The following is a 13,831-nucleotide window of genomic DNA, read 5'->3' as shown; positions in this document are numbered from 1 at the left end:
TACCACCTCAGCTTATGGTATGTGAAATACATTATCAGTAAAGGTATTTAAAAGAATAAATACAATAAAAAAATCCTCAGCTACCATGGCAGCAGGAGACCCTCAAAGAATTGAGGACCTTCAACTGATAGTCTGCCCATCAGCTGGTCTTAAAAGGCACACCACTGGGTTTCTTTACTGCACAGAGGCCTTCACATCTTTACAGAGCCATGCAAAAGGCCTAAAATTTGGATTTGCAATTTAGGGTAATAAAATTAGCTGCTTAATAGACAACTTCACCACTCATCTGTCAGTCTGTCGTACTATGGTGGCTTGCGTATTGCTGTGATGCTGGAAGCTCTGTTACGAGTACTTCAAATACCAACAGGGTCACCCATGGTGGACAGGTTTCAGCAGAACTTCCAGACTAAGACAGACTAGGAAGAAGGACCTGGCACACTACTTCTGAAAAAAACTGGCCAGTGAAAACCTTCTGAATAGCAGCTGAACATTGATACAGTACCAGAAGATGAGCCCCTCAGGTTGGAAGGCACTCAAAATATGACTGGGAAAGAGCTGCCTCATCAAAGCAGAGTTGATCTTAATGAAGCAGATGGAATAAAGCTTTCAGGACCTTCATTTTTTGATGTGGTGCAATTCAAAATGAGAAGAAACAGCCGTAAACTTTCACTAATAATTGGAACATGGAATGCACAAACTATAATCTAGGAAATAGTCAAAAACTGAAATGGAATGCATAAACATCGATATCCTAAGCATCAGTGAGCTGAAATGAACTGGTATTGGCCATTCTGATTTGGACAACCATATGGTCTACTAGGACAGGAACAACAAACTGAAGAGGAATGGAATTACATTCATTTTCAAAAAGAACATTTCAAGATCTATTCTGAAGTACAGTGCTATCAGTGATAGGATAATATCCATAAGTCTACAAGGAAGACCAGTTAATATGACATTATTCAAATTTATCCGCAATCACTAATGTCAAAGATGCGGAAATTGAAGAATTTTACACAACTTTTGCAGTCTGAAACTGATCAAAAATGCAATCAAAATGCACCGATAATTACTGATCACTGGAATATGAAACTTGGAAACAAAGAATGATCAGTAGCTGGAAAACATGGCCTTGGTGATAGAAATGATACCCGAGATTGCATGATAGAATTTTGCAATAGACTAACAACGTATTCATTGAAAATACTTTTCTTCAAAAATGTAAACAGTGACTACACACATGGACCTCACCAGATGGACTATACAGGAAGCAAACTGACTACATATGTGGAAAGAGACGATAGAGAAGCTCAATATTATCAGTCAGGACAAGGCCAGAGGCTGACTGTGGAACAGACCGTCAATTGCTCATACGCAAGTTCAAGTTGAAGCTGAAGAAAATTAAAACAAGTCCACGAGAGCCAAAGTACGACCCTGAGTATATCCCACCTGAATTCAGAGACTATCTCAAGAACAGATTTGATGCACTGAACACTAAAGACTGAAGACCAGAAGAGCTGTGGAATGACATCAAACATGAAGAAAGCAAAGGTCATTAAAAAGACAAGAAAGAAAGAAAAGACCAAAATGGATGTCAGAAGAAACTCTGAAACTTGCTCTTGAACATACAGTAGCTAAAACGAATGGAAGAAATGATGAAGTAAAAGAGCTGAACCAAAGATTTAAAAGTCCGGCTCAAGAAGACAAAGTATTATAATGAAATGGGCAGAGACCAGGAGTTAGAAAACCAAGAGGGAAGAACATGCTGAGCATTTCTCAAGCTGAAAGAACAAAAGAAAAAATTCAAGCCTCAAGTTACAATGTTGAAGGACTCTACAGGCAAAATACTGAACGACCCATGAAGCATCAAAATAAGATGGAAGGACTGGTCTCATCCCTTTAGGAGAAAGGAAGAATGAAGAAAACAAGACACAAGGGAAAGATTAGTCCAAAGGACTAACGGACTACAACTACCACGTTCTCCACCAGACTCAGTCCGGTACAACTAGATGGTACCCGGCTACCACCACTGACTGCTCTGTCAGGGATCACAATAGATGGTCCCAGACAGAGCTGGAGAAAAATGAAGAAAAAATTCTAACTCACAAAAAAAGACCAGACTTATTGGCATGACGGAGACTGGAGAAACCCCAAGAGTATGGCCCTCAGATACCCTTTTACCTTGTAATGAAGTCATTCCTGAGCCAAAGACTAGACAGGCTCATAAAACAAAACGAGACTAAAGGGGCACAACAGCCCAGGGACAAGGACTAGAAGGCAGGAGGGGACAGGAAAGTTGGTAATAGGGAACCCAAGGTTGAGAAAGGATAAGTGTCATGGGATTCAGTGTCATGTCATGGGATTGTTAACCAACGTCATAAAACAATATGTGTACTAACTGTTTAATGAGAAACTACTTTGTTCTGTAAACCTTTATCTAAAGTAGAATAAAAAATGGAAAGAAAAAAAAAGAAGAAGATAGAAGGAATACACAGTCACTGTACCAAAAAGAACTGGTCCACATCCAACCATTTTAGGAGGTAGGATATGATCAAGAACCGGTAGTACTGAAGGAAGAAGTCCAAGCTGCACTGAAGATATTGGTAAAAACAAGGCTCCAGGAATTGACAGAATACCAACTGAGATGTTTCAACAACTGGATGCAATGCTAGTAAGTACTCACCAGTCTATGCTAAGAAATTTGGAAAATAGTTACCTGGCCAACTGACTGGAAGAGATCCATATCTGTGTCCATTCCAAAGACAGGTGATCCAATAGAATGCAGAAATTATCAAACAATATCATTAATATCACATGCAGGTAAAATTTTGCTGTAGATAATTAAAACCGGTTGCAGCAGTACACTGACAGAGAACTCTGAGATATTCAAGCTGGATTTAGAAGAGGACATGGAACGAAGGATATCACTGCTGATGTCAGATGGATACTGGCTGAAAGCAGAGAATACCAGAAAGATGTTTCCTGTGTTTTACTGACTACACAAAACATTCGACTGTGCGGATCATAGCAAATTATGGATAACATTGTGAAGAACAGGAATTCTAGAACACTTAATTGTGTTCATATGAAAATTGTATGTAGACCAATTGTATGTAGTTGTTCGAACAAAACAAGGGGATACTGTCTGGTTTAAAATCAGGGAAGTTGCGCGTCGAGATTGTATCCTTTCACCATACTTATTCAATCTTCATGCTGAGCAAATAATCCAAGAAAGTGGAATACATTGAGAAAAATGTGGCATCAGGATTGGAGAAAGACTCATTAACAACCTGTGACATGCAGATGACACAGCCTTACTTGTTGAAAGTGAAGAGAACTTGAAGATCAAAGACTACAGCCTTCAGTATGGATTACACCTCAAAATAAAGAAAACAAAATACCTCACAACTGGACCAATAAGCAACATCATAACAAACAGAGAAAACATTCAAATTGTCAAGTATGTCAATTTACTCGGATTCACAATCAACGGCCATGGAAGCAACAGTCAAGAAATCAAACGACGTATTGCATTGGGCAAATCTGCCAAAAAAGACCTCTATAAAGTGTTAAAAAGCAAAGATGTCACTTTGAGGACTAAAGTGCGACTGATCTAAGCCATTGTATTTTCAATCACCTCATACACATTCGAAAGCTGGACAATGAATAAAGAAGACCAAAGAACTGATGCATTTGAATTACGGCGTTGGCAAAAAAATAGTGAATATACCATGGCTTTCCAGAAGAACAAACAAATCTGTCTTGGAAGAAGTACAATCAGAATGCTCCTTAGAATCGAGATTGGTGAGACATCATCTCACATACTTTGGACATGTTAACAGGAGGGACCAGTCCCCAGTGAAGGACATCATGCTTGGTAAAGTAGAGGGTCAGCAAAAAGGAGGAAGATCTTCAGTGAGATGGATTGACACCCTGGCTGGAATGATGGGCTCAAACACAGCAACGATTGTGAGGAGGGCTCACGACCAGGAAGTGTTTCATTCTGTTGTACATGGGGTCTCTATGAGTCTGAACTGACTCATCAGCATCTAACAACAACAAGAGACAACTTCTAGAAATAGATCCACTTCCAAAAAATCCTTTCTAAAATCATCTTCCCAAACAATATGAGTCAATTACTGTCTAGGTGACTAAGTAAACCCTTACTGTCTCCAGAAAAACTACCATACTGAGAATTAAAGACAGAAAAAGTATGTTTCTCAACTGTAAGGGAAAGGTATAAATAAGAAAAGCTGTTTTGGAAGGGAAATACTGTTGCTGAGTTCTGTTAAAAATAAAAACAAAAGGAAATTAGATAAAAAGCTTTAATAAGTAGATTACTTGGCAACAGTCACTGTTGTTTGCTTTTCATCTCAAAAACAGCCTCAAAATATGTATATTTATATATAAACTAAAAAGCTACTTGAAAGACATAAGCCTCTACTTCAGAAGATTCATCATTGATGGAACAGTATGGATGGCTTTATATTAATGCATGCAGCAAAATTTACTGCACACCAAGGTATGATTTTTCTTTTCCTCTTAATCACTTACTCTTCTGGCTTCTAGAGAAAGAACAAAGATCATAGATGGTAGTGCAGTTTTGAAAATCATAGGAAACATGACATCCAGAGTAGGAAAAAATAGATTAATCCCTTTGTTCATCTTTTCTGCAGCAATAAGCATGTATTTGTGACTCTCTGGCAGTTTAATAGCTATTTTTGTGTCCCCCTGGCCAAAAAAGAAACAGCTGAAGCATTTCTGTACTATTCAATTATATGCAGTGTAATCTGAGACAAGTCTATGATTCATAAAAGGATATAAGTAAAGGTCTTGTCATTAAAAAGAATATAGTCACTAAACTATAACCTACTGTTAAGGGTCAAGTTGTGTCCCCCAAAAATATGTGTTGAAGTCCTAATCCCGTACCTATGAATATGACTGTTTGGAAACAGGGACTTTCTTTTGTCGTATTAATGAGGATGTGCCACAGTAGGGTGAGTCATAAGCTTAACTGTTTCTAAGTGGTATTTAATGAAAACAGCAGAAGCGACACACAAAGGGAGAAGACAGATGCCATGTGAGGATCATCTACAAGCAAAGGAACAACGAGGGCTGCCAGCCGTCACCAGCTACTAGGAGAGACGCCCACAGTGGGAATCAACACAGCAGAGACCTTGATTTGGACTTTAAGCCTCCAGAACCGTGAGAAAAGAAATTTCTGGTCTTTAAAGTGAAATTTCTGTTACAGCAGAACTAGGTAACTAAGACACCTACTTTATAAATAAGCAATAAATTCTATCACCAATGACAAACTGAAAACATTCTATACTTAAGGAAGAAGTTCACAATATTATATAAACCCAAACAAAAACCAAAGCAACTGCAGTTGAGTCGATTCCCACTCATAGTGACCCTATAGGACAGAGCAGAACTGCCCCAAAGGGTTTCTAAGGAGTGGCTGGTGGATTTGAACTGTCAACCTTTTGGTTAGCAGCCAAGCTCTTAACCACTGTGCCACCAGGGCTCCGACCAATATTATATAGCACCACATAATTACTTGAGAGTTTTTACAAACAACACATCTTAAAGGATATCTTAAGAAACATTATTTCTTCAATGTTTCAAGCGTTCAAGCATAGAAAACTATTTTGACCATTTGTGCCCCTTCTGAAGTATTCAAGTGTTGAAAACTATGCTTTGTGGAGAAATCTAAAAAGGGACGTGAAATAGCTTAAATACAATTCAACGAACAATTTTCTATGGAGGCTGTGCTGGTTTACAGGAACCAAAAAGTTAGTAAGTGCCAGAAAACTATCTGTTGTCATAACAGTCACCATGTTAAAATTTTCTAAGTCATTAGTTACATCTCTCCTCTGCTGTATTTCTCCCATTTAGTGAGGCATTCGTTGTGGAAAACAAAAAAATTAAGGCAGGATGAAAAAAGGTGTCCGTTTTTTATGAAATGAGCTGGAACTCTGACTTAGAAAAATGAGTGCAAAAGAAATCTGGAGCCTCTGCTTGTAGCACAGGCTCCTGCTGGGAGATGGTGCCATCCTAAGCTAGAAATCTTTCATGGAGCTCCAATCCCAGGGAGGCAAGACAGATGTGAGCTGCAGGAGAAAAGCTGTTCTGTAGAATGACTCCAGGCTTTTCTTTCTTCTAAATCAGCTTCCTTGATTTCCTTAGCTTCCAGAAATGATAGTTTCATTTCAGTTTGCCTAAGCTGTTAAAATAATTTTTTTAATGGCAATTATACTACCACCATCCGTGTAACAAATTCCCTAGAGTCACAATAACCTCTCCCACACTTAAGCAGACACTTTCTACTCTGACACCTGCTCCCCAACACAATTTGCTTGCCCATTTCTGACTTTAACCTTTGCTTTCTTATCCATCTTCTTACTGGCACTATGAACATAACGATTTTGAGACAATGATTTCTGAGTGAATTCAACTCAATTCAATAATGGGTTAGTAGTCAGCTAATTGCCAGTCACAAGTCAACACTATGTATTGGGTTTCTCTGTACATACCTGTCCTTAGGGTTTAGGATCCTCATTCAAGGATGAGTTGAGGGTACTCATGTATAGTAGTTTAGAAATAACTTAAAGCTAATAAAAAAAAGACACTTATCAGATACTACTTTTGATTATCATAGGAGATCAAACAAATCAACCAAAAAAAAAAAACTATCAAAACTAATGATATTGCTGATTAGTCATGAGCATTCATGTGTGATAAGTATAATAAATCATTCCAAAATGTCTATTTTCACTTTTTGACCCCAAGAAAATTTCCCCCCTCTCCCAATCTATACATGTTCTTGGCATGTAGAAAGGGTTTACTATTCCTTTCCTAGTGTTCTGAAACTGATGCTGTGACTGTTTTCCTGAGATTTCCATTCAAAGATAAATAAAACTGACTCTGGACTGGACTGTGTCTTTAGCACTTTTGGCCAAGAGAATAGAGGTCAGACAAAAACTACCCGAATGTATAACCAATTTGAGAGAAACACCCCAAAGATCTTTAAAAGCAGACCACTGTTTTGAGTTTAAAGATAAAAGACTATTAAGGAATTGGGCAGCTCCTGTCCGGAGGTGAGATGAGTAGGCAGAAAGGGACAGGAGCTGGTTGAATGGACACGGGAAAACCGGGCTGGAAAGGAGGAGTGTGCTGTCACAGTATGCAGAGTGCAACTAGGGTGACATAGCAGTGTGTGTATAAAGTTTTCTATGAGAAACTAACTTGAACTGTAAACTTGCAGTTAAAGCACAATAAAAATAAAGACTATTAAGGAATAATTAAGATTATTAAGAATTAAATATTAAGACTATTTAAAGAATAATAATGCATACAATAACTGTAAGTAAAATGCATTTAATTTTCATAGGTATGAGAGACTATAAGGCAGATAATACAGTACAGTATTGGCTCTGAAGTCAGATGGTCAAACTGCAACTCTACCACACCTTATTGTATACCGTTAGCAAGTTACAAACCTCTCCAAACCTCGATTTCCTGTGAAGCGGGATAACAGTTACATTTATGATTACAAGGTTGTTGTGAGGATTAAATACATGTAAAGTCATGTGCACAGTGGTTAAGTGCTACGGCTGCTAATCAAAAGGTAAGCAGTTCAAATCCACTAGTCGCTCCTTGGAAACTCTACGGGGCAGTTCTACTCTGTCCTATAGGGTCACTATGAGTCAGAATCGACTCGACGCCAACAGGTTTTGTTTTGTTTTGTTATTTTTATCACAGTATGAACAATAAATGTTAGGTATTACTGTTATTAATATCATGATATGTATTAATTAACTAAAGCCAATATAACTAGAAACTTCAATTAAACAAATACTGGTAGTTTTCAGCTTGATGGCAAAAAGTTTGCTAACAGTAAAACAGCAAACTGCATTGTTTAGACTCATTTGTTGCTATACCTTAATCCCAATCTCCTTTGTCTTAAAAATCCAGAGCCATAGTTCTCCACAAAGAAAATTAAAAGATTCCATTCCCAAGGTATTCTAATTAATTAAGGCTTTGCCTTAAGAATTGTTTTAAAGTCCATATTAAATACATAAAAGCTCTTCCTAAAATTAAGGGGAAAACTTAAAATTTAATTTTTAAATAAACTGGAAGTAAATGAAAGATGGAAGTAATATGTTGCATCAAAAGAACAAAAAGTACTTCACTCTTTCTGCTTAAAGACTATCTTTTGAAAAAAGTGAGACTAAATAAAAAAGTTTTAGTAGAACTTTAAACTCAGGATGTGTCTAAATGAGATAAAACTGCCTTCATGACGCATATAATGTCCTTGCAGATAATATAAATCCTTATTTAAGAAATAATCACTAAAATGTATTTCATTTTACTCTAAATACAAAACCGTAATCATCAGCAAAATCCATACTGTGGGAAACTCTAAAAGAATAAATAATTTGGTCTACTTAACAAATAAACTGCAGGAGGGAAAAAAGAGATTAAGGGGAAACCAACAGATTAAGAGACACTCTTTAAAATTTACATATTAAAGAAAAAACTAAAAAGACAAAACTATAGTGTTTAAAGATGCACACTTCGGTGACAAAACTTTAAAGAAAAGATGGTATTACCATAAAAGTCAGGAAAGTGTTTAGAAATCTTAGAAGAGGAGGAAGGAGGGCCTTGGTTTGGGACAGGGCACATGGAAACTTTCAAAGGAGCCGGTCAAACTATATTCTTCGTACTGGATGGTAGTTAAGTGTTCATCTTTTAGTAATTAATCAAGCTATACATTGTTTTATGTGAATTTTTGGTCAGTGTTATATTTTGCAATTAAAATAAAATACACTCACTCCTCACTTATCAACATGGTTAGGTTCCAAAGACCAAGTCATTATGTGAAAATAAGCGTTATGCAAAAATGGAGGATGACCACATCAGATCACAAAATGGAGGATGACTACCGTATTTTTATGAAAATAACACAGGCCTCCTACATTCATTTCCCAACCTCCTCCTCCTCCAGCGAGGTATTTTCATAAGCACTGCTATGTTGCTATAAAAAAATTCACATAGCGCACTTAAAAAATACCTTACGGGGGGAGGGCACGATTGGCAAACAAACGTAGAAGGTGCACGTTATTTGCGTAAACACACAGTACATCATGACATAACTGCCAAATTACATCATTACACAACTGCCAATCCACTGAGAATCCTGGTCCAGCCAAGCTGACACATAACCTTAACCTCAGAGCCACTGTGTTCTCGCCCCATACCTCAGTCTCCGTTACTGTTAGATGTACATCATCAATGCACAAAAAAGTCAGATTGTAGATTTTTTACTACTATTGTAAATGTGAGATGTTGGATAATAAGACAGTTGATACGTGAGGAGTAGGTGTATTTTTAAAATAAAATCACAATATAAAAGATTCACCAAAGCAGCGATCTTGTATTTTTTTTTCACATAACTGTATTTCTTTTCCAAATCCACACTCACACCCTTAAATCAAATGCATTGCACCTGAATTTTCACAAATGAAAGTTCCATGACACCTGAGCAAAGCCATTTAATAGACTTGCCTCTAGCCATGATTTAAGTCTAACATAATGATTTTGATTTTAAAGTTGTATCCTCAACATAAACATGTTTGTGCCAACCAACATACACAAAACAGTTCTTCATACAGAGGCATAGTTTACCTTTGGTTTCATATATTCTTTTATTTATCTCAGTCCCAAGAGAAGAGCCAACTTAAAAAAATAAAAAAATAATAAAAATAAATTTTAAAAAAAATTGTAGGGATCATAGGGAAGGTAAAAGAGAAGTAAAAATGTTTAAATCCCTCTTTTTAAAAAGGTAATGATGAAAAGGAAAAGAAAAAATACGAAATTCTACAATTTTACAAGTTCATTTGCCTCATGTATAGTGGAGAAAAATGCCTCGGAAAATTCTGAGTCATTGATAAAGAAGCAAGAACTCTTAACAGATTCCATGTGAAAATAGACATCACAAGGAGCTAAGCACAGGGGACAAGATATGAGAGAACCAGCAGGGAAAAGATTATCTACTGACTTGGGATTAGTGGAGCAGGATTCAACAGAATCAATGTAGTTCCTGGATGAAACCCACAGGAGAATGCTGAGTTCGATTCCTAAAACAGACTGGAAACAAATGGAGGTGATGTATAAGATCAAAGTGGTTTCTTTGGAGGGAGAAACACTGTCGTTTCATCCTGAAGTTTGATGGGAGTTTGGATCTCTCATTTCCTGAGTTTGATAGGCTTTGAGGATTGGCAAAACCATCAAGGAAGAAAATGCAATCCTCAGGCTAGAAAACCAGCAAAGATTCTAACAAGTCAGTGCTCCGTGTGTTATCCATATATCCATGGAGCCTAACAATCTCAGAGTGAAGTACACTTTGTTGATTAAATACAAGTTTCCTGAAAAGGGATGTTACTGTAGAGATAGCAGATAGTTTGCTGGATCTAGCTTCCACATTCATATTTGTATTCCGTCATTCCACTGACATACGGAGGTGGAAACAGACAGCAAAACTCCTGCTTCATTTCCTCTTTAACAAAGGAGTAAGAACTATTTTGCATTCAGAAAAACATTATCATATAGAACAGAGAAGTAAAGCCAAATATACATAGATGAGAATAAAATGAGTCAGGAGATTCTAAACCTTAGGTCTTAGGTAATTTTTTCCAACTATAAGCAAAAGGGTTCCATTTTCCTATGTCATACGTAGAAGAACGCTCATATTCTTTCTGCAGTAATGCTGTGATATAAATCAATCAACCATTAACTCAATCAGTCTTAACAAGGTTGTAATAACTTTCTAGAGGAAGTGGCATAACTATAATGCTTAGATCACTGTAAAAATTAACAGATTTGGTTTTAAGTCTTTATCAATTAGAGATGTAAAATGAAGTATTTACTGGAAAAATGCCCTAATGTCTAGAATCTACCTTAAAATATCTGATGCAAAAAAAAACAAAAAAAAGTGAGGGAGAAAGAAAACAAGATTGGTAAAAGGTAGGTAATTGTTAAAGCTGGATAATGGATATGTAGGGGTTAATTACAGTATTATTTCTACTTCTGTATATGTCTGAGATCTTCTATAATAAAAGCTTTTCTCTTTTTAGTTAGTATAAAATTGAAAAACCCAATTCTCTTCAGGTTGTCATTTGAATAAGACAGTGTAATTTATTTTGGTCATTGATTACAGGGTTTAATTTGAATAAACAGCTTTATTGCAGTAATATACTTACACTGAAAAACAGTGAATGAATATAGGCTTTATGTGAAAATAACTTGGGAATAATGTTTACAATACAATGTTTAGTAAAAAAGCAAGATACAGTATTGTAGATATGTATGAACCCAGCTATGTAAAAATATATATAAATATGTGCATAGGACAAAAAATCACTAAAAGAAAATGCAGCAAAATTTAAAGTTTATTAATCAGTGACGAGTATAAGGATGATTTTTCTTTTTTGTTATACTTTTCTATACTTTACAAGCTTTCTACAATGAGCATATATCAAATTTGTAATCAGAAAAAGAAAATCAATGTACATAAATAGCATCATAATTCTAATTAAACACAACAGATAGTCTGTACACTGTTTGGAAGAAAATAAACATTTGGCCAAAACTCACTATACTAAACACAGGGCAGAAAGCAGTCCTAAACTTGGGCAGCTTTTGGTCTCATATACCCTCATATTATATCATCAGTGGATTGGGAAAATATAAACACACATATACACACACACATATTCCAGTGCTCTGGTGCCTATGCTCAGGAGGTTTTTATTTGTGTATAATCTTTTCAGAGCTCACCTGACAAGAACCAGTATCCTTGGATTTCTGTCTCTAGTATTTTAAACTCCCTGAGATTTCCCTGTAGACCTAATAATTTTACTATTTTACCAGGGGAGAGTCTTTCTCATTTGAACAGAGAGCAACACATCTACTCCCAACATTTCACCTCTTGGTTCTCAATGTTAACCTTAAAGGTAAATTTCAGAAACTACTTTCTGTGGCATAATCTACAAAAGAACTACATGTAGCTATGTTAAATCTACAAAATATAACTTCAACAATTCCTACAGTACACTAAGAATTCTTTTTCTGATAGCTAACAAATGAAGTTTTCTTTCATAAGTAGGTGATAAACGTTCTTGATAAATTATGAAAAATAAAAAAACCTCAAAACTGAATACCAGAATTATCACTGAACATTGGAATTATAATCAGTAGTGTTTAAATGGCCTCAAAAAAATTTCGCCAAAGGGAGGAAAATTTTACTTACTTTAACTTCCACAGTCTTGCCTCCATGTTCAATGTGTCTCTCTGTATAGTCAGAGGACAGCAAATCACTGCAACAACAGAAAAGAAGTGATGATTTAAGAGCATCGTGGAAATGTAAAATATTTGAGAATCTGGATCAAGTTTACACATACCAGCTTCAATAATTCTTAAACCCTGATTTAAAAAACAAACAAACAAACAAACATAACCAACATTTCTGCTCCCGAGTCCTTCTCTCTCTTACACACACACACAGCCCACTACTTCTAAAGGATACGAGGTCAAACTGACTACACCTGTCACTCCGCTGTTGAGGAGAGCTGATCCCACTGATCAAGTCAGCAGTTCCAGAAAACTACCACTGTAAGCACAACCATTATTTTAAAGACATCTTATTCTTTTTTATTTGACTTTAGCTTCTTATCAAATAGTTTTAACTGACTACCATACCATTTTTTATGCATCATTTGTCTTTTATTTGTTAAATATTAGTTTCCATTAAAAAATTAAAAAAGGGCAAAGAAAGTTCAAGAAAATGAAAAGGAATGTACCATCAGCATTTTAAATAATACTCTTTTGAAATCTCTTTCTTCTAAACAATCTTCTTGTATACTTTTAAAATTTTTATATAATGTTAAATATACTTCACTTTATAGTCTATGTATGTGAAAAAAAATGTTCCCCTTTAATGCAGCTGTCTCAAGACATGGCTTCCATAAAAATTCTTAAAGTCTTTAAATTTAAAGCACTATGATATAAATAGCACTGTTGTTGGGTGCCACCAAATCAATTCTGACTCATAGCAACCCCATGTGACAGAGTAGTACTGCGCCATAGGGTTTCCTTGGCTGTAATCTTTACAGAAGCAGATCACCAGGCCTTTCTCCCACAGAGCCACTGGGTGGGTTCAAACTGTCAACCTTTCGGTAGTAGCCTAGCACTTAACCACTGCACCACCAGGGCTCTTTATAAATAACATTAGTAAATAAAAATAATATACCAAATTATAAGTTTCTACTGCAGCTCTATTAGTAAACATTGAACTAAAACTAAAAGTTCTTTTTCACAGTGCTCTCAATGTCACCAAGCCAAAACTGTGCCAGCCATATAAATAATGGGAATTTCTGAGCATATGGGCCCATTATGATAAGCACTATGCCTACAACTGCTCAAAATGTAAACAGAATGATCAAACAAGCATTATATTAATGTAGACACCATAATTAGTTTCCTGCAGTATCTGATGCCTCCACTACCATTTAAGACATCTATAATTATAATCTTACTCCGTGTTTCATTTGGCCTTAGAATACATTCTAATGACTGTATGGGCGAACCAGCTAGAATGCTCTCAGTTCAAGTAGCAGAAAACTAAAAATGTCTTAAAAAATCAGGATATTTATCATCTTATTTCCGGTTAGAAATTCCAAGGCAAGTGTAATGTGAATTTGCTTTTGACCATATTCAACTCTGTTAGATGAACAGATTTTAGGTTTATAAGATATAGGCAAAACCTCTT

The 13,831-nt window shown here is 36.0% G+C and overlaps 1 protein-coding gene across 5 annotated transcripts in view; it reads right to left on the bottom strand.

Moving 5' to 3' along the window:
* ADAM22 (ADAM metallopeptidase domain 22) overlaps positions 1-13,831 on the bottom strand; it is a 228,855-nt gene that overhangs the window by 109,503 nt on the left and 105,521 nt on the right. For all 5 annotated transcript variants that reach the window (XM_023736074.1, XM_023736073.1, XM_023736069.1 and 2 more), the window contains exon 4: positions 12,314-12,380. In XM_023736074.1, coding sequence (XP_023591842.1) covers positions 12,314-12,380 — 67 coding nt within the window. The remainder of the gene's footprint in view (positions 1-12,313; positions 12,381-13,831) is intronic.

The sequence above is a fragment of the Trichechus manatus genome, unplaced genomic scaffold (assembly GCF_000243295.1).
Source record: "Trichechus manatus latirostris isolate Lorelei unplaced genomic scaffold, TriManLat1.0 scaffold00085, whole genome shotgun sequence".
Taxonomy (NCBI): domain Eukaryota; kingdom Metazoa; phylum Chordata; class Mammalia; order Sirenia; family Trichechidae; genus Trichechus; species Trichechus manatus.
The sequence above is the reverse complement of the archived record's forward strand: the minus strand, read 5'-3'. Positions and strand labels throughout refer to the sequence as shown.